The 27,927-nt window shown below is 48.0% G+C and overlaps 1 protein-coding gene across 1 annotated transcript; it reads right to left on the minus strand.

Annotated features, from left to right (window-relative positions):
* Nucleotides 1-25,047: 25,047 nt before the first annotated feature.
* Tmem176a (transmembrane protein 176A) lies at nt 25,048-27,909 on the minus strand (the record flags this gene model as incomplete). The annotated part of the gene is made up of 6 exons (XM_051151506.1): nt 25,048-25,183; nt 25,510-25,620; nt 26,093-26,311; nt 26,437-26,493; nt 27,398-27,508; nt 27,730-27,909. Coding segments are annotated over 6 exons (720 nt in total), but the record flags the coding sequence as incomplete, so codon positions are not given.
* Between the last annotated feature and the right edge of the window lie 18 nt (nt 27,910-27,927).

A 27,927-nucleotide genomic window follows, 5' to 3' on the forward strand; every position in this document is an offset into this window, starting at 1 on the left:
TCGTTTCCAGTTCTGTCAATCTCAGTTCAGTCAGCAACTGTGTTGTGTGGCTTTTCTGGGGTGACACAAGCAAATGTCTACTCACCTCAGATAGGGCACCAATGACACACCAAATTCCACCTTATTCTACCTTGGTGAATCAGTGATGCTATTGATATTCCATACAGGGACATGAAGGGTTACTTACAGGAGCATGGGCAACCCAAAGACAGCTGCCTCATGGAAGAGACAGTGTCCAGGGAAGAGAGGCAAGTGAAATCTTTGGGCAGAGAAGCTAAGGTGACACCATCCTTTTAGATTGTGTGTGTGGTCCATGCTGGCTATGAGTTTGTGGCAATTCTCTTGCGTCAGATTCCAGGGTTGATTTACTCCATGCCCAGCTGAGCCCACTGGCCTTGACTTAATATTAAGGGGAAATGGGGTGTAACATCTGAGGATGCAGGCTTTGTGGCTATGCTATCCCTTCTCCTGGGACCATGTTCTGTGTCCAGCTGCCAGTCCTCTCATATTGTTGTTGATGACCTCATCTTCTGAGGAACGGCCCTTCCCTCCTGCGGTTAATGATTGGTGACAATTGCAGATAACATAAGGGCAAAGACTGCAAGCATTTGCCCTTCATCTCCTCAGCTGCCTGTCTTTCTTAAAGGGACAGAACCGGTGGACTTAGAGACAGACGGAAGCCATTTGGGAGTCCAGGGAGGCGACACCGTGTGTGAAGTGGAATTGGAGTGCTGGGCTCAGTTGGCTGATGTACGATTGACTTCAAATGTAAAAGCCTCGGGAGAGACTCGCTGAGTGCCAGGTTCATCGGAGCAAGGATCTGCCTCTTGCTCTGCTTCATGTGATGACAGCCCCCAAATTGAGACTTAACGCTATTTAAACATTTTTTTTTTCCGGAAAGTACAAAATATCTTCTAATGATTACTATGATTCCCAAATAAAGAGGATGATGGCACAGAGCTAAGTATATGAATAAGTAGTGAAAAAAGTGACTCAGGGGCTAGAGGGGTGGGAGAGTGGTTGATAACACTGAGTGCTCTTTCGGAAGCCCTGGGTTCAATTTCAAACACCCATGTGGGGATTAACAACTGTATGTAACTCCAGTTCCAGAGAACCCCACATCCTCTTTTGGCTTCTGCACACGCGGTACATAGACACATATGCAGGTAAAAACACATGCTATTTTTATTTTTATTTTTAAAAAGGAGATTCAATAAAGGGGGCTACTGTCTTCTGGTCTCACTTTATATTTCAAAATGTTCCCCACATCAGAAAGTTACAAAAGCTGAAAAGTAAAAGCCATTACTCTCACCTGAAACTTTGTGCAATTGGCCTTGTTAGGTTAGTAGGGAGTGGCTGAGAAGAGGAGCCAGAGCCAAGTTGGCACATGCACAGTCAGCCAGAGCCAAAGGGTTTCAAGAACCGTCTTTAAAGGATTCTGTCATTCACATTGAGTCACCCAACTTCTGGCCAGGGGATCATGAGAAACTGCAGGGGTTGGCTACTCTGCAGAAGAGACAGGAGTGTTCTCAACAAATCCAACAGAAGTCACATGATCAGTGAGCCAAACCCTGCCCCCGACCCTCCCAATGGCCTCTTCTGGAAACCAGCATTAAAGAAGCCAAAGGACTCCGTACAGACACTGAGAACCCTGGTGGGTTCGACTAGCAGAAGGGAAGCTGGTCAGGTCTGAGTGGCCTAACAGATGACGATCTGAGGCAAGGGAAGTAAACTAACTCTAAAAGGGGCTCTGAATAGAGCTGTTATCAGAGGAAAGACCCCAGTGGGTGTATGTTCAGAAGGAAAGCCTTCTGAAAGGCAGACCCTAGCCATAGCTATGGCCTTGTAATCTGCAGCTGGAACACGCCCCGGTTCTCCCCCTAATGTTTCTGAGAATGAATCCTTCAACCTGCCTTAGCTTAGTGCCACTGTGTCACTTTAATGAGCACTCAAGCCTTCCCCCACCCCCCAATTCAGATTTAACCACTTGAGTAGGTCTGTCTACAAAGTGGAACAGCAGTTCTGGCCATCAAATGTCATTTTCATCCCAAGCGGACTTTCTGTTACCCACCCCGGGCTTTCTAATGGGTTGTCTAAACCCAGTCACTGCAAGGACCTTGTCTTCAAAGAAAAGATTAGATCCTGGGCCCCAAATAAGAACTCTGATGGGTTCAAGTCAAGTTGATGCTCATGGATGGTCTCCCAGCAACCTCAGTTTGTCCTCCTTTATCAGGCAGAAGCGGATTTCTACCTCTAAGAGCAGGTTAAGGCCAGTGTTGTACATCAACTGATGGCAGCCAAAGGAGATTAGAGAGTTGGCTCTTCCTTCTCCTCAAGGGTAAGGAAAACACAGGGCTGAAGAGATGACTCAGCGTTTAAAAGCAACTGTTGTCCATCCAGAGAACCAAGGCTTAGTTCTGCCATTCACGTGGTGGTTCATAACTCTCTGCCCAGGGGATCTGACATCCTATTTTTTTTTCTTTCTTTTTTTTTTTTTGCCTCTTCAGACACCAGGCACATACATGGTGCACATCCATACACGCAGGCAAAACATTGGTAGTTAGTTTTAAAATAAGAATTAAGGGGGAAGAAATCTCCGACCGAGGAAGGATGTAAATGGGGGATCCTTATGGGATAAGAGATTCTTGAGATTCACAGTCTTGTAAAGTGGAAATATGTCCCATTTCTCCATCATCAACTGTGCATAGAATGACCCTTATCTCTTCCTAACCCTACTCTTGGCCCAGGGACAAAGTGCACCATGGGTAAGGAGACACCTCAGGTCTACAAATAAACAAGGCACTGACTTAGATCTTATATATATATATGAGAGAAAAAATTCTCTCAAGACATAAGGACAACTCTTAAAGCATGCCGCTCTCATGAGCAGTGCAAGATTAGCAGAGCCTGGGAAACCCTAGCAACCCCCACCGAAGGGTCTGCGTTTTCCTCTGATTTGGGGGTGATGAATCTCTCAGGGGTTTCTCCTCAAACTGTCCTCACTTCTCTTCTACAAATCTTCCTCACATCTCTTCCTCTTCTCCTTTCCCCTCATGGCCTTCCCACTTCACGGGAAAGGCCTCTGTGGGGACATTTGCCTTTGAACTCACTCTGTCTGCATAGCAGTTTCGATTTCTGTCATTATTGGTGTAGCCGTGAAGTTCCTCCACTTTGTGTGCCACAGGAGCCCTGAGAAAGTGCCTCAGGTAGCATCACAGGACTGATGAGCAAGTCCTAGTGAACCAGAAGGCCTGCACTTGACTCAGGGCTCCTCACCGTCTTCTTCACTGGGGTACCAGGTTCCCATTTCCTGCTGAGCCTGCCACATGCATAGACAGCCCTGCCTTGGCTTTAGTTGATCAAGAGTCGGAGGGGAGGCAGGCGCAGTACTGGGGTAGGGGAGCCAGCTCTTAAGGTACTGCTTAGACTCACCGGAAATTAGAACCAAAATAGACGAGTTCGAGACCAATTGGGGTGTGTATGTGTTGGGGGTGGCAGGGGGGGGGGCGGTGCTGGAGATTGAGGGAAAGAATGTGATTGGCAGGCACATGGGGAAAGGTTGGTTGCCTCGGACAGGGTGATAGAAGGCTGCACAGGCCTTTCATGACACCTTTTATGCAGGACAGGGCACCACCATGACAGTGGTTTCAAGGTTTTTTCTGGAGATGGATGGGAAATCAGTGTGAGGCAAATCACCACACTTGTCCTATACATCTGGCTAACAACACGGGGGCCCAGACCTCCTCGATGGTTAAATCCAGGGAACTAGTGATTAGATTTCACTCACATGCCTGTCTGCCGATGATATCAGTTAACTCTTTCTTGGACACAGGAGAGGAGAGATGGATCAACTTGGAAGGCTATCTTGTCCTTGCTATTGTCCTGGCCTTGCCTGGCCCCTGAGAAATGTCACAGAGGCAGAAGATTGGTTTCTCTTGGATTTCTCTCTCTCTCTCTCTCTCTCTCTCTCTCTCTCTCTCTCTCTCTCTCTCTCTCTCTCATATACACACACAAGTGTTTTACTACTGAGCCCAGGATGGATGCTACTCCATGCTTACCAGGCCCAGTCAGCATCACATCACACCATCAATAGAATGAATCAGTAATGTCTTACGCAAGCAGAAGATCAAGTCCCTACGGACTGCACCGTGACTCCAGCCTAGAGAGCTGCTGTATCCTCAGGGTTGAAGGGTGAAGCTATATCTGCTTTTGTCAACTGAAGTTAAACTGCTCCTGGTGGGCATGTGGGTGGGGATGGTGGGAAAGATGCTTGTCAGATCCATAGCTGCAAAAGCAAGTACCCAGGGATGTGTTTATGGGCTCAGGCAGTAAGATTACTCTGGTACAGCAGCTGCAGTTCGAGTCACCACTTAGTTAAGCTTACCTCTGCCAGGCTCCGTAATTCATAGGTCCATCTTTTGTATGCGTCAATACAGAACTGTATGGAGATGTGGCATGAGTCATTGCCTATGTGTTTTTAAGTCCTTGATGGTGACACTGATCTCTACAACCCTGTCCAGAATGCAGCTCCTATGCAGAGGCTGCTATAGAGACTCTCTGGTCCTCCCCACAACAGCCCCTACTCCATAGCTCAGATAACCAGGATGGGGCTTCTGCCAGTTACTAAAGGAGTCTGAGCTAGTTAGTCACTGTATCCCTGGACAAGGAGTGACTGCAAGATGGGTTCGTGGACCCACTTCCCCTTGTGGATTATAACAGTGTAAATATTTAGTTAGTTAGTGTGGCCATCTTAGAGGGAACTTGACACAAGCTAGAATCATCTGGGAAGTGGGGGATGGGGTGAGGTGGGAGGGAGTGGGCTGGGGGGCTGGGGGGTGGCACCAATTGACTGGCCTTTAGGCAAGTTCGTGGGGCATTTTAAAATCAGTGATTGATATGGGTGGAGCCACACCTGGGCAGGTGGTCATGGGTTGTATGAACAGTTACACTGAATGTGCCGTGGAGAGCGAGACAGCGAGCAGACTTCCTCCACAGCTTCCTCTGCTTCAGTTCCCACCTCTGTGCTCCTGTCCTGCTTGAGTTCCGGCCAGCTTTATCACCGCCCCTCATCTGTGTCCTCCATAAACAAGCTCTACTCCCTGCTTCAGACACTTTGTGCCAAGTGCTTCCTGGGGCCATTTTAGTCATGGCTCACAAGAATCATTTTGTTGATGGTGAGAACGCTAAAATTAGTTCCAGCTGACCAGCCTAGGCAGCCGCAGGGTATAAAGACAGAATATATGACAGAAGACCCCAGCTGGGCATAGTGGTGCAAGCCTTTAATCCTAACACTCGGGAGGCAGAGGCAGGTGGATTGCTGTGAGTTCAAGGCCAGCCTGGTCTACAAAGTGAGTCAGGACAGCCAAGGCTACACAGAGAAACCTTGTCTCAAAAAAAAAAAAAAAAAAAAAAAAAAGACCCCTGGCTCCTGTCCTGGGTGGTGTGGGCTCCAGTAACAAAGGCCAAATCTATAAACAAGTAAGGATCATAAAATAGTCAAGGATAAAGACCGAAGTATGTTCAGGACAGGGAGGAGGAGGCAGTGCCACCTGCCCAGGCAGGGAGGAGGGGGCCGTCCCTGGCCCCCCAGCTGAGGTGTGGCAGTGGATTACAATGTGTTTTCCAAGGACTCAGCTTTCACACTGGGTCTTGTGAGGCCTATGGGTGTGACTTTGTGTTAGGAACACAGGTCAGGGCCAAGGAGGTTGTTACAGGCCAAGGGACAAGCAATGTCAGCAGCAAAGATCAAGGGGAGGGTAGCAGGGTGAGCCAACCGAGGTCTGCTCAGCTGGAGTAGTACTCAGCAATAAAAAACAAACAACCTGATACCGACAGACACAGCAAGGACAAGTCCCAGGGGTGCTTTGCCAAGCAGGAGAAGCCAGAGTCAAAGGTTGCAGTGCTGTTACTTCATTTTCAGGCTCTGGTGGGGGGAGTGGTGAAGTAACTGACAGGGAAGGGGCCCGAGAGGACTTTCCACAGGTGATGAAGCATTCTGAATCCTGAGGGGAGTTTCGGTTGCCCAGTGGAAACATCTGTAAAAAACCTGATGCAGGTGGAGGGCTGAACAGTGACTCCCGGGGTGACCACACTTGCGTTTACACAACCTATGACTGTAGCCCTTATGGGACGGGTGCTCCACAGCTGTGCTTACACTGAAGCTCTTGAGATGGGTGGCGGGGGACAGCCTGGATTGCCCCTTACAAAAAGAAAGCAGGAGGTCAGAAGGTACTATAGAAGCAAGGTGTCACTGTGCTGTGACAAAGGGGACACAAACCGGGGAGCCAGCACAGAGGTAGATGATCTTAATGGAGCCTCCAGAAGGAGCCAGCCCTGCTGACCCACTGACTTTGATTCAGCAGGACTGGCTTTGTACTATTAGAATAAACACATTATCAGTTTTGGAAATAAACTGTGATTAAAAAATATTTTATTAATTTATTCATATTACATCTCAATTGTTAGCCCATCCCTTGTATCCTCCCATTTCTCCCTCCCTCCCGCTTTCCCCCTACTCCCCTCCCCTATGACTGTGACTGAGGGGGACTTCCTCCCCTGTATATGCTCATAGGGTATCAAGTCTCTTCTTGGTAGCTGGCTATCCTTCCTCTGAGTGCCACCAGGCCTCCCCATCAAGGGGACGTGGTCAAAAATGGGGCACCAGAGTTCGTGTGAAAGTCAGTCTCCACTCTCCACTTAACGGTGGAGAATGTCCTGTCCATTGGCTAGATCTGGGTAGGGGTTTGAAGTTTACTGCCTGTATTGTCCTTGGCTGGTGCCATAGTTTGAGAAGGACCCCTGGGCCCAGATCCACCCATCATAATGTTCTTCTTGTAGGTTTCTAGGACCCTCTGGATCCTTCTATTTCCCCATTCTTCCATACTTCTCTCACCTAAAGTCCCAATAGGATGTCCTCCCCTCTCACCCACTTTCCTGGTAAGTGAAGACTTTCATGAGAATGTCCCTTGGGCTAGTGTCCAGATATAAGTGAGTATATACCATGTGAGTCTTTCTGCTTCTGGGTTAACTCACTCATTATGATCATTTCTAGTTCAATCCATTTGTCCACAAATTTCGAGAATTCCTTGTTTTTAATAGCTGAGTCGTATTCTATAGTATAAATGTACCACAGTTTATCCATTCTTCTACTAAGAGACACTTAGGCTGTTTCCATGTTCTGGCTATTATGAATAAGGCTGTTATGAACATGGTCATGGTTGAATATATGTCCCTGTTGTGTGGTGGAGCATTTCCTATGTATATTCCAAGGAGTGGAATAGCTGTGTCTTGAGGAAGCACCAAATAGATTTCCAAAGTGGTTGTACAAGTTTTCATTCCCACCAGCAATGAAGGAGTGTTCCTCTTTCTCCACATCCTCACCAGCATGTGATGTCACTTGAATTTTTGATTTTAGCCAATCTGATGGGTAAAAGACGTAATCTCGGTGTCATTTTGATTTGCATTTCCTCTGATGACTAATGACATTGAGCATTTCTTTAAGTGTTTCTCAGCCATTTGATATTCCTCTGATAAACTGCGATGTTTTATTTCAGAACTAGAATGTACATTTCATTGAGCGTTAACTTTACCTTAAAGGTAACATTTTTTAAAAGAACAAAAACAGGGCTGGAGAGATGGCTCAGTGGTTAAGAGTGGCACCTGCTCTTCCAAAGGTCCTGAGTTCAATTCCCAGCAACCGCAGGGTGGCTCACAACCATCTATAATGTAAGTTGATGTCCCCTTCTGGCATGCAGGTGTACATGCAGACAGAACACTGTATACATAATAATAAATAAATCTTTAAAAAGAACCAAAACAGGTATGAACATCTGGTGAATAATATGCAAAAGATAAACTATTCCAGGTAATTATAGGTATTTGCACTTGGCTCCAAAACATGTGCAAAATGATAAAGGGACAAATGGTGTGTGTGTGTGTGTGTGTGTGTGTGTGTGTGTGTTTTCACTTTTCAGGGAGCAAGTTGCACCCCAGAATGGATGTTCTTTCCTGTGTTTTCTAAATATTTGGCACAAGGTCTGGTTATATAGTCCTTCCTGCTTTGGACTTGCTTTATTGACCAGGCTAGCCTCGGACTCCAGAGATTCCCCTGACTCTGCTTCCCAGGTGCTGGGATTATGGAAGTGTGTCGTCACGCTGGGCTGCCACACTGAACTCTGTGACGATCATTTGGAGTGTAGTCGAGAGCTGCTTCCTTCTGCCAGCCTCACTCTTGGGAGGTGGAGACGTAGGGGTGGGGGCTGGGGGCAGGGGAGCAGGCGTGGGGGCGGGGCCATGCGGATCTCAGAACTCCCACCAATGGACGGCAGGAGGCAGGAAAGGGTGAATTTGAGTCTCAGCCGCAAGGCCAGCTTTTCTGAAAGTAGAAACAGAGACAGTAACTGGGGTGTTTGTTCAGAGTAAGGACCCTCCCAGGAGCTTGAGTTTTGGTGTCTAGATTGCTGCCTGTGTGGTGCAGCAATCTAGGTGGGTGGCCTGGGCACAAGTCACTGAATTCTTCCCAAGTTGGAACCTCATAGGGTTGTGTTGTGAATACAAATGGGGTCAAAGCATTCGTCGTAAAGGCATAGTGGCCGACAGCTGACAGCATCCACGCGATGGTCGGCGTCGTGGCTGGTTGGCACTGTGGCTGGTTGGCACTGTGGCTGGTTGGCACAGTGCCTGATGGCTGACGGCACGCATGAGACTGCCGGTCATCAACGATTTCTTATCACACAGCAGAGTACGGGCACATGGCAGGCTCATCCTCACTCCTGCTGCTCTTGAAGATGACCAGCGTAGGCCCTGTTCTGTGAGACAGCTCTCTGCAGAGATGGCTCGGTGGGTAAGAGCACTGGCTGCTCTTCCGGAGGACCCAGCACCTACCTAGCCACCCGCAAAGGTCTGTTTCCTTCCACTCCACATTACTCTCCTATGTGTTTTAGTTTGTGGCTTCTGTCTGCCTATATCCCAGAATACCCCCTCTACTGGCCTCCCTGTTCCCAAGCTTGCTACCTCCACATCTGTGTCCTTGCCAGAATGACAATTTCTGCAGTGGGAGCCTGCCTATCTCCTTGCAGACTCTGACCCCTAAGAGTGTCTCTCAGTGCTGTCCCATCCCAGCAGGCAGTTCCTGTAAGGCCTCCTGTAGCTTTCACATAGCTGCCCCAGGGAACATTCCACCTCGCTCCCTCCTGCTTGGCGGGCTATGCCTGGAATGCTTCACATGATCACTTGAGCCATTGGGCTCAGTTCCTGCCGGCTTCCTCCTAGATTCCAGACCCTGGAATCTGGTCGTCTGGTCGGTCGGTCATCTTTGTGTCGCTGAGCTCAGCTGTAGCTGCTAAGTTTATATGTGGGTCCCGGGAGTGGGATTCATATTGTTGGACCCTGGAGTCCAATTCAGGAAGGGGTCGCCGCGAGAGACCACTCAAGTCACACAGGCTGGAGGTATATGTAAAATTTATTACTGACACATCAGAAGTCCCAATTGTCGATATGTCAGGGCCCCTCAGCACTCGGGAGGTGAAGGACCCTGAGTAGCTGTAACAGGCTTATTTTAAAGGCAAAAACCGCAAAGCAGGTAGGGTTGCTTATCAAGTTAAACCACATGGACATTAGGACATCTGGCGTTGGGAGACCTCTTGTGGGGACTTGGGTGTGGGTCCCTAGGGCGGTTACTAGAAACTGTATGGGGTACATCTGATATTTGGAAGCTTGCATGTAACTATTCTGGGAATTAGGGTGGAACTCTTGAGGTTAGCAGTAACGAGAACTGGAAGAGGTTCTCAGGCCACTGGGCAAACAAAGTTGGACAAGCATCTTATATTTTATAATTTTACAATTTCTCAATATCATGTTCCAAAGAGCGTAAAGGCGAAGGAAAAGAAACCTCACTGGGTCAGCTGGGGGTCCTGTTGGGGGGCGGTGGGGGCAGATGACATTCTCACGGGCAGAACAGACATTTACAAAGACGAGGAAGGCTGAGGACATCAGCAAGGGCTGGTAGAGCATCCAGGCCTGATAGCAAATCTGCTGACTGGATAGAGCTCTTTTGCAGAGCAGAGCCCTGATTGAAGCTGCCTAGCACAGAGGAAGCTCCTGGAGCTGGTCTTATTCATAGGCTGAGCTACCTACAGGCTGAACCTGCTATGCCCCTCAGATCAATCCCACCTCCCCAGAAAAGAACCAGAAAACACATGAAACTGTTGTAAAATGCAAGAGGAATCTTTAATTCAGCTCCGAGCTGGGTCACACCTGATCCCCCAAATGCTAGGTCTCAGGAGTGACCTCAAAGCCCATGGTCTGAGGTCCTTTTATTCTCTCAATGTCCTTTAAGCAGAAAAGGGCACCAAGGCCACCTATGGCTTAACTTTTTTTGTTCTCCCCTATGGGATGGGTCGGTTGCTAGGGCACGAAGGAATGTGGCCATAAAACTAGGTCTCTTGGCAGCCTGGCGGCACTCAGAGGAAGGATAGCAAGTTACCAATAAGAGATTTGATAATCTAAGAGCATATATAGGGGGAGGAGGTCTCCCTCAATCACAGACATAGGGGAGAGGAGAAGGGGGGAAGCAGGAGGGAGGGAGGAATCGGAGGATACAAGGGAAGGGCTAACAATTGAGATGTAATATGAATAAATTAATAAAAAAAATCTCTCTTAAAAAAATCTGGGGTCTCTTATCAACTCTATCTCCCCGGTGGTACCCTTTGGGTCAGTCACTAGGCATCGCTATCTCTTGTGGGGGCTTCTCTTTGCAGCTGGCCAGATTATCTCCTGTAGGCCTTTCTTTTTTTTTAACCTTTGTCCCAGTTACCCTGAAATCCAATTTTAGTTCTTCTGGTATCTCAAACCCTAGGTCAAGGCCATGGAGACCTTAAAGGCCAGCCTGCCAGGTACAGGGCAGAGAGAGCCGGCTGGAAGGCAGGTCTGCAGAGAAAACAACAACGGCAAAAATTCCCAGGAACACCTTTGTCCTCCTAGCTAACAAATGGAGGCAATCGCACTCATGAGCAAGCACACGGCACACCCTTCTCCTGCACCGTGGTGGCAGGTGAGCAAGTTGGGGCACATTCTTTCTCTGGAACAGCAGTCTCTAGGCCTCCAAGAGACACTCTGTGGCTTTGCTTTCTGTTCTCAGCTAGTCCCATGAAGCGCAAGCAAGCTTGAACTGGGCTTCCTGGCCACAGAAATCTCAAAGGCTGCAAACTCCAAATGTTTTTCTATCTTTCTAAGAATGTTCAGGCACCAAGTCTGTAGTGTACTGCTTGACTAGTTTTACGACCATGCACTGTCTTGTGGCAGAAAGCCTGAGCCCCACATTGACGGGCAGGAGGACCCGAGGTCTGGTGTGGTAAGCCGGCGCTTGGGTGGCTGAGGCTGGAAGTTAGCTGTGAATCCGAGGCCAGCCTAAGCTAAGCTTTGAGTTCTGATCTCAAAACGAACTAACAACCCCAAATCAAGGAAAACAAACAAACAAACAAACAAACAAACAAACACAAAAACCACCCACTCAACCAGTCAACACTACCACTGAGTCCAAAAGTAATCTTGTTCTCTGCGGTGCTCTTTCTAGGGTGATGGGGTTGTTGGGGTGCAGAGGAAGCCGGTTCATATTCTGGAAGGGCCTACAGGAGCGGGCTGGATATGGAAGTAAGCCAGGGTAACGTTGGATGACAGCCACTAGCTAGGACAACAAAGGTGGCAGGCAAGGCTGAGCCCCGCAAGCCAGGACTGGTCTCCCTGTTTACTGCTGGGAAGGGCAAGCAGCTACCAAGAAAACCAACCAACCTGGCCTGGCCCAGGAGCCACCTGTCGGGGACCTACTGTACCTGGGAGAAGCAGCCATAGAGCACAGCTGGGCCACCCCTGCCCCTGCGCCTCTTCTTTAGACTTTGGGAGTCGGGAGTGGAGTGGGGTGGGATGGGGTGGAGGTTCAGGCCTCTTCTCCAGCCTGGGCACTGCAGAGGCTCTGTGGGATCTAGGCCCATGTTTTCATAGCCAATCTGCCTGCCACTCACTCTTTAACAGCCAGTATAAAGGCCGCCGTCTGCTGCATGAAGGAGAACAGCGCCCCCTTGTGTCCGAGCGGTGCAGCTTCAAAGAATTTGGCAACCTTCCTGTTGGGTTTGGGATACCCGGTCCTACTGTGTGCAGGTTTAGTAGCAGGCGCTTACTTCTCTGTGGCAGGGGCCGGACAGAGTGTTTCTTAAGCTCACTGGAGCAGCACCGCTTTCCTAAATGGCCTCTCTTGTTCACATGTCAGGGGGCCAGGAAGGAGAGCTGGGTTTTTATCTTTATTTTGGGGCAGGGTTTCACTACATTGCCTAGGTTAGCCTTGAACTCAAATACGTAGTATAGGTAAATAAGCCTTGGACTTGTAATCCTCCTGCCTCAACCTCCTGGGTAACATCCCCACTTCTGGCTTATTTCTGAGGTTCAATTCAGAGGTACAATCTGCAAACTCCTACCTGGCTTACTAGACCACTCCTGTGGCGTTCCCAACCTTTTGTCCTCAGGGTTTGTCCAGAGACCTCAGACCGTGATGGAATTTTGTTTTCATTATCTTTTTAAATAATGAAACATATGCCAATGAAAAAATAAGCATAGACATAAGGTCCTGTGGACAGACATGAAGTAAGCTGTGAAATGGCCCATTGCTCCTAGGATGCCCCAGTCTTCTCTCTTCCTCCCACAACGGGTCACATGACCCAGGGACATTCCGTGCTATCTTTGCCCCGGACCAGCTTTTTTCCTCCAAGGATGCAGCCTTAGAAGATACAGGCTGACTTTGTCTGTTTTGAACCTCTCACCAACAGAATCTTACTGAAAATGGTGTCTCACGCATCTTTTTTATGTTTTGCCGAGCTGCACGTGTCCACGATGCTCCTGTATGTTTGGCACTCTGGGAATCTATAACATCTGACATACCCAAGTTACTGCTGTTCCGTGTTTTGGACTGCGGATGTTACAGACTGTGTGCATCTATGATCATGTTGGTGCACGTGGGCTGGTGAATCTATTCCCGTGTCGGTGGAGTTGTCAGTGACAGGCTGCAGCTTTATTCTAGTGTGTGGTCACGTTTCAGTGTGATGGCACCAATTCCTGCCAGGGGCACGAGACAGTTCTCATCCTTACTGTCACTTGGTATGGCCAGACAGCGCCTTTTCTTTTGTCACACATGGCAGATTTGGTTTATGTTATCTTACTGTGCATGCAATTCGACTCCGTGTGTGTGTGTGTGTGTGTGTGTGTGTGTTGATACTGAATACATTTCCTGTTTATTGTCCACTTGGATTTCCCCTGATATCCAGTGTCTGTTCCTAGTTTTGGCTATCTTTTCTGTTGCCATAATGAGTTTTTTTTTTTTTTTTTTTTTTTGGTTTTTTTTGGGGGGGGTTTTCGAGACAGGGTCTCTCTGTGTAGCCTTGGCTGTCCTAGACTCACTTTGTAGACCAGGCTGGCCTCGAACTCACAGCGATCTGCCTGCCTCTGCCTCCCAAGTGCTGGGATGAAAGGTGTGCGCCACCATGCCCGGCTGCCATAATGAGTTATATGAACTCCTCATATGCGGCAGCTGATACTTATTACCATCTTGGTCCTAGTACAAACGGCAACTTCACGCAGTTCAAATTAAAACCTTCTGAACACCTGTCCCTTGTCAATCACCTGTTCACAGACAGCCTCTGACATCGGATGGTGCATCTCTCCACTTCCTTTGTTCGTTTTGAGGGAACCAGAGGTTTCTGATTCCAGTGCAATGAGCCTTCTCAGCCTCTCGTTGTACAGTTTGTTCTTTTGTGTCCTGTTTAGGAAATATATGCCCAGATGGTGCAGGGGGACTCGGGGCTGTGCTCTCAGGAAATTCTTCTCTTGGTCTTTGCTCAGACTGCCTCCCTGCTTCCGTGTGCTGGGAGGGAGGCAACTACACTTTCAAAAGCATCCTTCAGGTCATTTACACTTCCTACTTTTGGATGAAGAGGGTCCTTTCAGTAAGATTCAGGTCCAAGTCAGAGCAGGACTGGGCTGAGGGTCTCTGCAGATGGTGGGGGAAGGGTGAGCTGTGATGGGTGACTCCCACTTAGAGTTACTGAGCCTGCTTCCTGTTTTGTGTATTCCAAGGTGAGTGGCGGTGGATCGGGGAAGAAATGGGTGGGAGGCTGGAGCAGAGGAAAACTCTTTTGAGGTTTCTAATTTTGAGACCCAGGGGCACAGTTCAGACCAGCTGGCTGAGATAGAACAGGTGTCTGGGCAAACATCCACCAGGACCAGCACAACCTGTCCTCCTTGAATTTCCAGGGCTGACAGGACCTTCTACACAGGAAGCCTTAGGGGGCAATTGCTTAGTCAGGGACGAGCACTTTTGAAAGAGCTGTGTCTAGGGTTTTTCTTTTCTTTTCTTCTTCTTTTTATTATAATGATTTATTGAGATTACATCTCAATTGTTATCCCCTCACTTGTATCCTCCCTTTCCTCCCTCACTCCCTCTTTCACCCTATTCCCCTTCCCTAGGTCTGTGACAGAAGGGGACCTCCTCCCCTACCATATGGTCACAGCCTGCAAAGCCAGATTTTGTTTTGGTTTTGTTTTGTTTTGTTTTAAATGGCCACTAGGTGGCAGGTTTGTCACTTCTGGATGGTTGCAGTAAAGGGTTCAAATAAGGATTATGGGCCAAAGGAGGCATTTGGATTTAAATTCAACTTTCCTTTCACTCTTGTTGTGAACTCACCAGTCACAGAGTTTTAAACACACATTTCTGTGATGAGAAACACATAGTAAAACTGAGACAAGACCTGGTACAGCACCTCCTGGCCTTTTACTGGCAGGATCTGGTGAGCTGCTTTGTTTACCACCTCTGGAGCTTTCCAGACTTGGGGAGCTGCCTTACAGCATGTAGCCTGACCCTGCCTTCCATCTCCTGTCCCCACCCTGCCCTGCTCCTTGGCGTCAGTCCCATCTGTGGCCATGCTTTGGTTTCTGCAGCCCCAGAAAATCCCAGACCTTTGCTGTTCTTCATTCCCCTCTCATCCTGCATTTAAAAATAAACAAATGAGTCGAAAGCAAATTGTGCACTGGAAAAGAATTGTGAGATAGCTGAGTTTGAATCCCCAGAATCCCCAAGAAACCCGGATTTGGTGGGTGGCTCACATTTGTAGTGTCAGCACTCCTGTGAGTGACAGAGACTCCTAAATTGAGATGGCAGGTGGAGATGGTAGATTGTTCTGGAAGCCCTAGGGACAGCTAGCCTGGTGTGGCGGAACCAGCTTTCATGCCGAGATCAGAAAACAACTCTTGGCAGCGGCTTTGCTCTTCCATCTTGTTGAGGCAGGATCTCTTGCAGTACTGGGGGCTAGGTATGCCATGGCACATCTGTGGAGGTCAGGAGACAACTTCTGAGAGTCAGCTCTTCACTTCTACAGTACAACCCAGCACTTGAACTCAGGCCTTGAGGCTTGGCAGCCAGTGCCTTTACCCACTGAGCCATCTTGAAGACCTGTCCTGGTAATTTTCAGTGAGTTGTGAATGACGGTGTACTCTGTGGTTGTGGAATACTCTGTGAGTGTCCTAGGAACCAGCTATAAATGATGTTCTTTTGTGCCCTGCATTTCTGTATATTCATTCTTGTATTTATATTTGCTTTTGGAGTGCTTGGCGCTAGATCTTCTAGGCAAGCACTCCGCTGGTGGTGATACACTCACTCCTACTTATTCGGTTTGCCACTGAGGAGGGTGCTGCAGCTTCCTACCTTAGTGATGGATTCCTCCCTTCAGGTGTATGCATTATTGCTTAATGTGTTTTGAAGCTCTGTTATTGGGTGCATATGTATTTAGCTTAGTATTTCTGTCTTGATGAGCCCACCCTTTAAAAAAAAGATGTATTTTCAAATGTATTTTATTTGTATGTGTATGGGTGTCTTGCCTGCGTATATGCCTGTTCACCACATGCATGCTTCATGTTTTGTGGAGGCCAAGAGAAGGCATCTGATCGCCTGCAACTGGAATTACAGAGAGTCACTACCAACAATGTGGGTGCTGGGAATTGAACTTGGGTCCTCTAGAAGAGCAGCCAGTACTCTTAAGCTCTCAGCCATCTCTTCATCCCAAGATTTATTCGTGTGTGTGTGTGTGTGTGTGTGTGTGTGTGAGAGAGAGAGAGAGAAAGAGAGAGAGAGAGAGAGAGAGAGAGAGAGAGAGAGAGAGAGAGAGAGAGAGAGAGAGAGAGAGAATGGAGAGAATGTGTGTACAGATGCCCATGGAGACCAGAGAGGCTGTCAGATTCCCTGGAGCTGGAGCTACAGGTAGCTGTGAGCTGCCCACCATGCATGGGCTGGGGTCTGAATTATTTCTGGAAGAACAGTAAAAGCTTTTAACTACTGAGCAATCTCTCCAGCCCGGAGCTCTTTCATTATTATGTAATGACTCAGCCTAACCCAGGACATTTTCTTTGTTTTGATGGCTACTTTGTGTGGTATTAAAAACATCTACTCCTACTTCTCCTTGATTAATGTTTGTGCGATAGACCTTTCCTGCCCTTAGGCACGTCATGCATCCATGCTGTTGTATTTTAGGTGATTTTCCTGGGTACAGTATAAGTTGGTCCACTTAAGGCAGTCACTGTGTCCAGTCCATCTTCTCGCTGTGACTAGACTAGTTATGCAGATAGCTCACACAAGCTCTGTATTTCATTATTTGGTTGTGCTGCGTGCTGCTGTTTTGTTTTTGTTGTTTGTTGGTTTTTGTTTTTCTTCTCCATGTCTCTTACCCCTTGCTCACTTTCAGGCCACATGAACCTTTTTATCCCTCCATTTGAATTTGTATAACACTTATTTATTTATCTATTTTTACTCTCTTTAGGGTACCATTATCTGTTGCTGTGGGAATTACAATATACATGGCTACTTCGGTATATGTAGTATATACGTCAGTGTATTTGACTTACCAATATGCTGTCCTTTGCCCTTGATGCCTTATTTGTCATGTGTATCAAGTCCACATTCATGGAAATTCCATCAGACGTTTTATTACTTGCTTAAAGAACACAAGAGAGCATATTAAAATCCGCAGATCGTCACCTCCTGCTCTCCCCATGATGCACGTCCCACTGGAAGTTGCCTGTGGGCTGGCACCTCCTTTCTTTCAGCACTTCAGTGCTGTGTTATTTCCCTTGGCTTCTTGGCTCTGCCAAGTGTTTGCACCACTCTTCTCATAAGTGGAAGGCCACTTTCCGCTAGTTGAGCTTTTGATTGTATCTGTGTGATTGAATGTATGGCTTATATTTCTTTGACTTTATTCTGCTTGAGGAACACTGAGTGCCTTCACTCTTAGGCTTATTTTTTTTTTAAAGCATAGTTAGGAGTTTCTCAACCATTATTTACACACACACACCCACATACACACACACACACATGAGAGAGAGAGAGAGAGAGAGAGAGAGAGAGAGAGAGAGAGAGAGAGAGGGAGGGAAAGAGAGAATTGCTTTAGGTGTTTTCCATTTGCCACAGAGTGCAATAGCTGGTTCGTATGGCACATCTACTTTCAGATATTTGAAGAGCTTTCATACTGATTTTCATAGTGGCTGAACTAATTTACATCCACACTGGCAGCAGACAAATGGCCACCTTTCCTCACACATCCTGGTCACAGTTCTTGTGACTTGGCTCAATGGTAGCCATCAGGACTCGGGTAGGATAGAACTTCAATGTAGTTTTAAAATGATTTATTTTACTTTATGTGTATAAGTATTTTGTGTATGTGTATGTAAGTGGCCCAGAAGGCTGAGAAGAGAGAGGACAATCCTCTGGAGCTGGAATCTGGGATGGCATTGAGCCTGAGGATGGATGTGGGTGCGGGAAGCGAGTTCAGGTTCTCCGCAAGAGCGAGAGTGTCCTTAATAACTAAGATCACTCTAGCCCCTTCAATATACTTCAATTGCAGTTCTCTGATGTCTAAGGCATCACTTGCTGGCCATTTATGGACCATCTTTTGAGAACTAGCCATTCAGCTGGGTGGTGGTGGCACATGCCTTTAATCCCAGCACTTGGAGGCAGAAGCAGTGGATCTCTGAGTTCGAGGCCACCTTGGTCTGCAGAATTCAGGACAGTCAGGGCTACACAGAGAACCTTATCTTGCCTACTCTCAACACACCAGAAAGAGTGGGGGGCATAGAAAGAGAGAGAGAGAGAAAGAGAGAGAGAGAGAGAGAGAGAGAGAGCTGTCAGCTGTCTCTTCATTCACTAGTTGTTTGGGGTTGATGGCATTTATTCTTTTAGATATTTATATAGTCTAGATATTAACCAAGATGTTTATTGGTCAATCTTTTCTCCCATTCTATAGGGTGTTCCCTTACTCAGCTGTTTTCTTTGTTGTGAAAGAAGCTTTTCAATTTCATGCAGTCTTAGTCAGTTCTTGATTTTATTTACCAAGCTACTGGAACACTTTTCAAAAGGCCTTTGCCTGCACCTATACCTTGAAGTGTTTTCCCCCAGCAGCTTCAGTGTTCCAGGTCTTCAGTCTTTGAACTGATGTTTATACAAAGGTGTGGACCAGGGATTTTTGCTTCATTCTTCTGTGTGTGGATATAGTTTTCTAGAACCATTTGCTAAGGATGTTGCCTTTTCTCCAACGTATGTTGCTTTTTGTTTTGGGTTTTTGATTGTCCATTTGTTTATTTGTTTGTTTTTCTTTTCATCTCCATCAAAAATCAGGTGACTGTTGCTGCATTGGTTTATGCCTCGGTCAACTAATCTATTCCATTGATCAACATGTCTTCCGTGCTGGTTTTGTTTCTATGGCTCTGGATGATCAGTCTATTGATGCAAGAAGGATGGATTAGTATGGTCTTTGCAGCCAGTATTGTTTGTTTTATGATATCAGGCTGATGTTCAACACATCTATGTTTTGAGTTGTAATAGCCTCTCAATGATTTTTTTCTTCTTCTTCTGAATAATTTTGCTTTGAAGACTAATTAGCTAGATTTTAGTACGGCTGTACTGGTTTGTTTTCTACTTTGGTTGTCTTAGACTGTCAGTTCCCAGTCTTTTACCCTAAAGCCGTGTTCATCTTTGATGGGGAGTTATGTTGCTTGCAGGCTACAGCTATATGGGTCATGATTTTAAGTTCAATCTGCTAATCTTTGTCTTTTGCCTGGAAAATCGAGGCCATTAACACTAAGGGCCATTAGTGAAAGGCGTGTACCAATGCCTGGCATTGTAATATTTCATTTGGCATTCTGCTAATCTTCACTTGACTGTTTACTATTCTAGTCATCTTAGTCTTTCCTATGACTTTGTGGGCATGTTTAAATGTCTGCATTTATAAGGCCTCATAAGGTCATAACCCAGTAGAACTAAAAAAAAAAAAGTTCCAATATTGCATACAGTATTCTTTCTCCCCCCCCCTTTTTTTGTAGCTGATGATAATTGACCCAACTATAAACATTGTAGCGATTTGTACATTTGGGAACAATTGTCAGAAACTATTTTACCAGAAGTTCTAGGCTGTGGTGGGAGTGACCAGGCACTACTTTGAAATGTTATGTTGGTCCTGTGATGCAGAACATTCAATGAGATGGTGCGGAGCAGGTGTGTGTGTGAACGGGCATAATGAATGACCTTCTCACAACTCTTCTATAATTTCAGTGTTAATTCATCACAGGAAGTTGCAGCATATGGTTCTGCTGCGATTACAGTATCCATGCAGAGGAGGATACAAACATGCATATGGTTTCATTAGTGACACACACGCACCTCCTGGCTTGAGGGTGAGGAGAGAGCCATGACTGTAGATCCCCGTGTGATCCCACAGGCCAGTCTCTTCCCCATTTCCGATTCCCCTATATCCCTCTGATTTTTACCTTGGCTGTGACTTATATAGGTAAAAGGAACACATCCTTTGGTTCTGAAGCAGTGAGAAGCAGCACACAGCTGAGAGGGGCCAGAAAGGTCACTATTCCGAAACAAAAGTCCAAGATTTGTTTTAGGTCCCCCCCCCCCCCCCCAGCGTCTGTGTGGGTGGAGACAGAGCAGCGCAAGGCTAAGTGCAGGTCTAGGGAGCCAAGAACTCACACTTGGGGTGCCTTTTGAAGAGACATTAGAGACTGCACGGTATGTGGCCAGGGAGGCACCATGGCTGACTTCCCATTTGCCACACTAGAAGAGGCCGGAGAACATTTCCGTGGACTGATGTGAATGTGCTCAGTGTTGCAGGTGGGAGACAAGGATGGAGACCAGTCAAGTGAATCAAAAGCCACATGTCTTCCTTAGACCTCGGTTTTATCCGTGTTTCTCCAAGCAGTGCCTTTCCAGTTGGCTCCTGCTAAGGTCCGTACCCAGGTGCAGTGGACTGTGCTCAGACATGCTCTGTGGCTCCTTATCAGGAAGATACTCATTTTTTTTGTAGTGTTTTAGATCTTATTTATTTATTTTTATTTTAGGGGTGTGAGTGTTTGCCTGTCTGTCTGTCTGTTCACCATGTATGTGCCTGGTGCCTACAGGGACAGAAGAGGGTCTCAGATCCTTTGGAACTGTGAGCTACCCTGAAGGTACTGAAAGTCCAACCTGAGTCCTCTCAAAGAGGAGCAAGTACTCTTAAGACTGTGTTGACACTTGCTTTTAAACTCTATTTTATCTGGGGCATTGAAACATCTACCTCCCTTCCACCAAGCCATTAACCCTGGATATGAGAAAGAATGTTTATGGGGAGATGGGGGTGCAGACCCAGCTGTTTAGGGTCAATTGGGTCCTTTGGGGGCAATACTAATCACCCTCAATAGCAAATGTAGCAAGGAGTCTCCTCTAAGCTGCTGAAATGTTTCTCTCCGTCTTTGTCCAACACCATCAGTCCAGCCTTTCCAAACTGCTACATGCCACACGCCACCATCTCGTCCCACACTTTTTCTCTCCGGGCTCTCCTATTTATCTTCTTCAGAGTTCTAGACCACGCCCCTTTCCACGTTGCATGAGGTGGACCATTACCACCTGGCAAAGACCACACCCCACATGAGACAATTATCATGTGTGGATAAAATAAAGCTCAAACTAAAGTCTCACAATTGGGATTAAAACAAAAACATATTTGTGTAACATAACTGAGTTTGCAATGAAACCAAAACTTCCATTACACCGTTGAGCATCTCTCCAGCCCCGATGATCTTTTTTCTTTTTTAATGATGGATTTTTGTCTACAATGTGATGACTGGACAAGCTTGGCTGCCAGTGCCTTGGTTATAATGGTTTCTGGCTGTGAAGACAGAATATACAAACTAACCCAGGCTTCTCTCACACACAGATATCTAGCTAGGTACCCCAGTGTTGTATGATTATTAATATTTAATATTGACTTATGTAATTATTATGGCAGCAGTTATTCCTTAACCTGCTATTCTTTTAAATAAATAAAGACACAGAAACCTGTTACATCTTTAATAAGCCTTAACACACTGGGGCTGGGCAGATCTTAACCCGCTATGCTACTGTGTCTGCTTCTCAGCCAAAACCCCCATAAGTGCTTGTACATGGTTTGCATTTGTGCTGCTTCTCTCCTTCAAGCCAATCCTCAGAGTAAGCCCCACCCAGCCACGTGCTTCTAGTTCCCCCTAACCCACGGCCACCTGCTTCTTCTTCCTCAGTCCTCTCTCCTTCTCATGGTCTCTCTGACAAGCCCAGGCCCCCGAGCCTTGGCTCCGCCTACCTCCCTTCTGCCCAGTCCAGGCTGCAAGTGACCTTATTTAGCCAATCAAGGATAATCTGAGAGGCAAGGTTCACACAATGTGAATTTGTGTATAGTACAGTGAAGATCTTGGGGGGCGGGGCAAGCACTTAACATACACAGCAGCTCCAGGTCGACCCTAACACCCCAGCATCCCTGTGTCCTGTGCACTGTGCTTTCCCTCTCCATTGCAAAATCACCCCAGTGTGGCTTGCCCCAGCGCCAGAAAGGAGAGCACAGGGGATGCCTGCTTACTAGAATCAACTCACCAAAGCAAGCTGGGAAACACAGCCTTTATCCTGAGAGGCAATGTACCCAGTCAGTATCCAGGGCAATATTCCAAGGATCAGAGAAAGAATGAAGACCAGGGAACGATGCCAGCCCCTGCCAGCGGCTCATCGCTGGCTGTCCCTGTGCGGTGAAGACACGCCTTCTGCAGTGTCTGCCTAGGTCCATCCTGCTGACCATGACATAGGCTTGCCTAATGCCTGTTCTAGATGCCTGGATGGAGGTATATTTTCGCTGGGGGACTCTGTTCTAGTTCCTTTGAAGTAAGGAGGAGGTTCTTGGAATGCTCAGAATAAGATTATTTTTTGTCATTGCTTTACTATCTATTTCTTAAAGAGGAAAGGTTTTGGGTCCATGGCTTCAGCAGCCTCTCTCATTGTGGCTTGCCCTGGCCTAGAACACCATGGCAGGAGGAGTGGGTGGCTGAAATACTTGTCACTTTCTGATAGACAGAAATGAAAAAAAAAAAAAAAAAAAGATGGTATTAACAGCCTGGTGCGGTGGCATACACCTTTAATCTCAGCACTCAGGGAGGCAGAGGCAGGTGGATCTCTGTGAGTTCAAGGCCAGCCTGGTCTACAAATCGAGTCCAGAATAGCCAAGGCTACACAGAGAAACACTGTCTCAAAACAAAACAAAACAAAAACCAAAAAGGAAAAAAAAAATGTGTGTACGGTGTTGGTGTGGGTATTTGCACAGGAGTGCAGTGCCCACAGAGGCTAGCAGAGTGAGCCAAAGTTAACAGTGAGCTGCCTGAGATGCGTGGTCCCAAGAAAACTCAGGTCCCTGGCAAGAGCAGCACACACCTGTACACACCTGTACACACCTGTAACCCTAAGCCGTCTCTCCGGTCCCGATGTTTTTTTTCTTTTTTAAAGTAAGATTTTCTTTTTCTTTTTTGAGAGTATAACCAACACAGCCACACTGCAGGCAAAGACAGTAAAGACGCAGAACAGAGAACCAGAGAACATTCTGGGTGCTGGTTGGGTAGCCTGAGTCATAACGTCTAGCAGTCTGTACAAACATACAAGACATGTATGAGAAATACCAATTTCCCCCTTTTAAGGTAGTTTTAAGAATAAAAAGCAAGATCTTGGAAAATTTTGGTTCTTTTTCTTTTCTCCCCTCACCCCCGTTGCAAACCGTCGTGGCGCGTTGTGGGGGCAGTAGAGTGTACGTAGCACCTGCCCGGTGGGGGAGGGGGCTGCTGTCAGATGTGTTGGTCAATCTGCATATTTGGCAGCCACATGTAGATTCTGAAACAGGAAGTGGGAAGTGGAAGGTGAAGAGGTCCCAGGGGCCTTTTGGCTTTGAAGTTTAATTTTGCCTGCTTTGCTGGCTACTCACCCTAAGGCTCTTCTGCTTCCCCGTGCCAGCATCTTCCTCATCTCCAGACCCCTCTGTGCCCACGGCTGCCTCAGCCCCCTCTTCTCCACATCACCCTCTTTATCATGGTGGGTGGTTCGGCCATGTTCTCAGTCAGATTTTGCCTTTTAGAATACCCTTTTGCTGACGTGGTGGGGTTGTGTGCTCAGGCAGGAAACCACAAAATCCCACAGTGTGAGGCTGCCCAGTTTACACACACAATGGGATTTTAAGAGAACATCTTCCTCCCCCACTGGGAGACTTTTTTCTTTTTTCTTTTTTCTTTTTTAGTTTTTTGAGATAGGGTTTCTGTGTTGCATTGGCTGTCCTGGACTCACAGCGATCCGCCTGCCTCTGTTTCCACAGTGCTGGGATTAAAGGTGTGCACCCCCATGCCAGGCAGGCCTCTCACTGGGAGTCTTGACTAGAAAAGTCTATTCTCTCGGGGGGGGGGGGGGGGCGGATTCCTGTGTCCTACCATCAGCAAAATCCTCTGCCTCACAATCTTACATGGCTTCTTCTAGCAGAACTGGACCCGTGGCTCTAGTGTCCATCTACAGTGTCTTTCTGCCCCCTAATTCTGGGGTGTATCTTTTTGATGTTATAGGTTATCCACAAATACACACACATGCTGAGCCCTACGGGTCCTTCAGCAGGAACCCCAAGTGTGCAGGTGCTCACGGAACCCCGAGACAGGCTGACTCGAGACTCAGCTCTCTGGAATCATCCTCCTGCCTCCATTATGGCCTGTGAAGTTGCTCTTATTTTCTTGATAGTATAGATATTGGGAATTTTTAAACGTATGAGTCATATGTTGTCCTAAAATTTTAGTTTTTTTTAAATGAGACAATTAATCTGTGGTTTTGTAATGCCCAAATCACATTTATCTCACCATGTCACTAGATAGTTAACTTGAAAAAAAGAAGGGGGGGGGGGTTGCAACCAGGATGGTGAACCACATCTGTAATCCCAGTACTCAGGAGGTTGAAGCCGAAGGGTCATGAGTTCAAGTTTAGCCTGGGCTACATAACAAGTCTCCATTGTCAACAACCCCAAAAGAAAGAAAGGAAAGTTCTGACATGATTGTATCTTGGTGTTATGCTGCCCATTTATCCAACTACCCAATATCCATCTTCTTAAATCAGAGTGTGGGTAGGAGGTCTCTAGCCCTCAGCCTGCACACCCAGTCAGCTGTTTTCACATTGATTGCGCAATCCTGCACCTGGGTAGGGGGGCTCTAGCCCTCAACCTGCACACCCAGTCAGCTGTTTTCACATTGATTGCGCAATCCTGTACCTGGGTAGGGGGGCTCTAGCCCTCAACCTGCACACCCAGTCAGCTGTTTTCACATTGATTGCGCAATCCTGCACCTGGGTAGGGGGGGCTCTAGCCCTCAACCTGCACACCCAGTCAGCTGTTTTCACGTTGCACAATCCTGCACCTGGGTAGGAGTTTGGAGCCATGTGGGGAGCATCATAGGCTCACTGCCCTCAGGCTACCCTGCCTCCCAGCCAATGAGAATTCCATGCAGCGACTAAGCGATGCTCTGCTAGCAATAACACAGGAGTTTATTATCAAGCCACTGCCTGACAAGTGGCACAGGCTGGTGAAGGCAAAGGAGAAGTGAGCACGTGCTGCTGTGAGCTGCTGAGATTTTGGGCGGAGGCAGACAGTGTCCCTGGCCCTGGCCCTTGGCCCTGGCAGTGGGGTCGGGTCTGTTTCCTCTTGTCAGACTCTTCTTTCAGGTTTCTGAAGGAGGGACGCGCAGAGCAAGAGGAGAGACAGGCCTAGATCACAGTTGCACCTATCGGTTTCTTCTCATCTGTTTTCTAAGGAAGAGGCCAGAGTAGATGTTAGTGACAAGGAGAAAACGGAATGCAGGGTCCTGTGCTCTAGGCCAGATAGTTCCGAGGCCAGCCAGAGCCGACCTTAGCCCTGAAGGACCTACAACAAAAAAAGCCACAGCTCTGGGGTAGATGTGGCCTTCTCCGGTTTCCTGGGGACTTTGCATTGGTTGGAAACGGGGACTGTGTGGGATAGGACAGAAAGACATGATTCTTCCTGGGACTCACATATGAGTCCCCTTCTCCCCTAAGCAGTGACGTCTCATCTGTACAGCGACACTGCCCCCAAACACACCGACACGGGGACTCACCGCTTTTGTGAAGAATCTTTTCCATAAGAAAACACATACAGGGGTGAGAGAAGCCAGGAGCAGCAGCACCCAGACGCCCAAGATCATTGCATGGAGGCTTGTGAGCAGGGTCTGTGGACACAGGGCAAAAGACAAGACATGTGTGCTGGAGCAGCAACCACGGGCCTGCCCCCCCCCCCATTCTCTCCTGACCAGGGCCACTTTCTAACCCCTCACATCCACGTCTACAGCTTCTGGAATGGGGAGAGATCACGGATGTAGACTGCAGAACTCACTAGGAAACGCTTTCACTTTCCTCAGTAGCCAGAGCTGTGATGTGAGAGAAAACCTCAGGGAAGATACGCATTTACCATGTTGCTAACCCTTGCCCCACTAGCAATCTCGGGTTATGGCTTATGTTTCTTTCCTAACAGTATGTGATGCACCCAGCAGTGGTGACAGTTTCTGAATTTCTCAGTCCTGCATCTTCAGGAGCCAAGACGATGGGGGAGGGGCACCTGCTGTTGTTGATGGAGTGCCTTCTCCCATCTATCTCCACCTGCCTGCCACTCTCTGCCCTTGTCTTTCTCCCATGGCCACTTACCGTTAGCATGTGTAAGTAGAATTTGCACAGGTCTATTCTATCAGCTTCCTCCGGAAGTGGGGTGATGACGGACTCGGTGGGCCAGGGATCCGATGAATAGCCTCGACAGAGTTCAGCTCTGTTATAGTAGAGGGAAACGTTGAACTGACGAGCCCCAAGGACAATGGCCGCCACAGCCATGCAGAAATTTGCCAGCACAAGAAGGGTCCTCAACAGGGCCTAAGGAGAAGAGGAGAAAGAGGGAGACCCCGAAAGTTCAGTTTTACCCAGCCTGTGTCTGATGGAGCGGGAGGCCTGGCATAGCCTTGAGGGAGATCCCGGGTCTCACTTGGTCCTAAACTCACCCAGCAGGTACCACCCCGTTTCTTGTGAAGGAAGGCAACAGCTCCAGCCAGCACAGCCTGGGGAGAGACGGAACCAAAAGAGTCAGCATAGGACAGATGCCCATTAATGCCCGGCCTTGTTTCCCTGTGCCTGCCACCTGGAGAGCCAGCCACATGGCCTCTACCATTCCATCTGCATCCCAGGTGCTCTGCCACATTCTATTGTCTGGAATGGAGTCATGGAGCCCATTTGTGAGGTCTTGCGGATCAGCCTCCTACACTCTTGGAAAAGCTGTCAATGCGGGCTGTGACTTTGGGCAGCCTCGGGTCCAGACACTTGTCTTAGCAGCTGCTGGGTTCATTGGGATGGAAGAACAGGAGTCTGATACAGCCCAGCAGACGCATGGGTCCTGATCCTATTTGATCATTCTGTAATTAATCCACCTGTTTCTGACATTGGAGGGGTTAGCACGGACACTTTAGTCTCTCCTCTCAATAAATACATGTTTTGCTGCCCTGAGAGTGTGGGTCTGTCACAGAGTTCTGTACCCGTCATACTCAACCTCACCGGCTGTCAGGACATAGATTAGCACTGTCTGTCGGAATCCATCCCTGGATCTGCACAGGATGAGCAAAAGGAAGTGAGAGAGCCAGAAGGCGGTGCTCCCTTGCCTGACATGTGTCCATTTCCCCTGACTTGGGGCAGGAGTTAGAGGTAGGTGAGCCCTTAGAGGCTTAACTGGTGACTGCCTTTGGTGGTGAGGAGTAGCAGCCAGCTGGGCTGAGCTGACCTGCACCTGCGCGGGCAAGCGTTTCCTCACTTCTGTCATTTACACAAGCACCAAACTGCCCAACGTCATTGAGGTCTTGTTTGGCTACCCACTCTGTGATGCCGCATCAAAGATGGTGGCGGGAAGGAAGCAAAGAGAACATCATCCCTATGCCCTCTGACAGCCTTGGACCATCAGGCTGCTGCACTCACCACGATCCCAGTCCAGAAGGGGGCGCCTGAGGTGTACATCCCTAAATACCGGCCAATGTAGAGGGTTCCGCCCAGAATCACACTCAGAACTCCCAGCACAATCTGCACCACCTGGAGGAGAGAAGACTTGAGAGTGCAGTGGGGCCACCTGTTAGCCACAGCTGACGGCACCTGCAGCTTGGATCAGTTTCTAATAAGAAGATACAGTCAACTGAATGCCTTAGGCATAGAGGGAGGCCAGAGGAAAGTGTGGCGAGCAAGAAAAGGGAGCTTTCCTTAGCCTGAGTGAGCGTCTCTCCCCCTGGACCCATCAGGAATGCAGCTACTCTCACCCAGGAGGCCACCAGCAGCCTGCTGCTGTCCAGGCTCCAGGTGGAGGCAGATGCTGGAAGCCTTAGCGCTGAGCATCCGGCCAGCAGGAGTTTGGCGAGAGCCGATTCCTGATGGATGTGCACATTGATGTAGGTGGGTTGTGGGGCCTCAGGGTCGACTTCGCCGCTGCCACCGCCGCCGCTGCCGTCTGCGGTCAC

This window comes from Acomys russatus, chromosome 10, assembly GCF_903995435.1.
Source record: "Acomys russatus chromosome 10, mAcoRus1.1, whole genome shotgun sequence".
Taxonomy (NCBI): domain Eukaryota; kingdom Metazoa; phylum Chordata; class Mammalia; order Rodentia; family Muridae; genus Acomys; species Acomys russatus.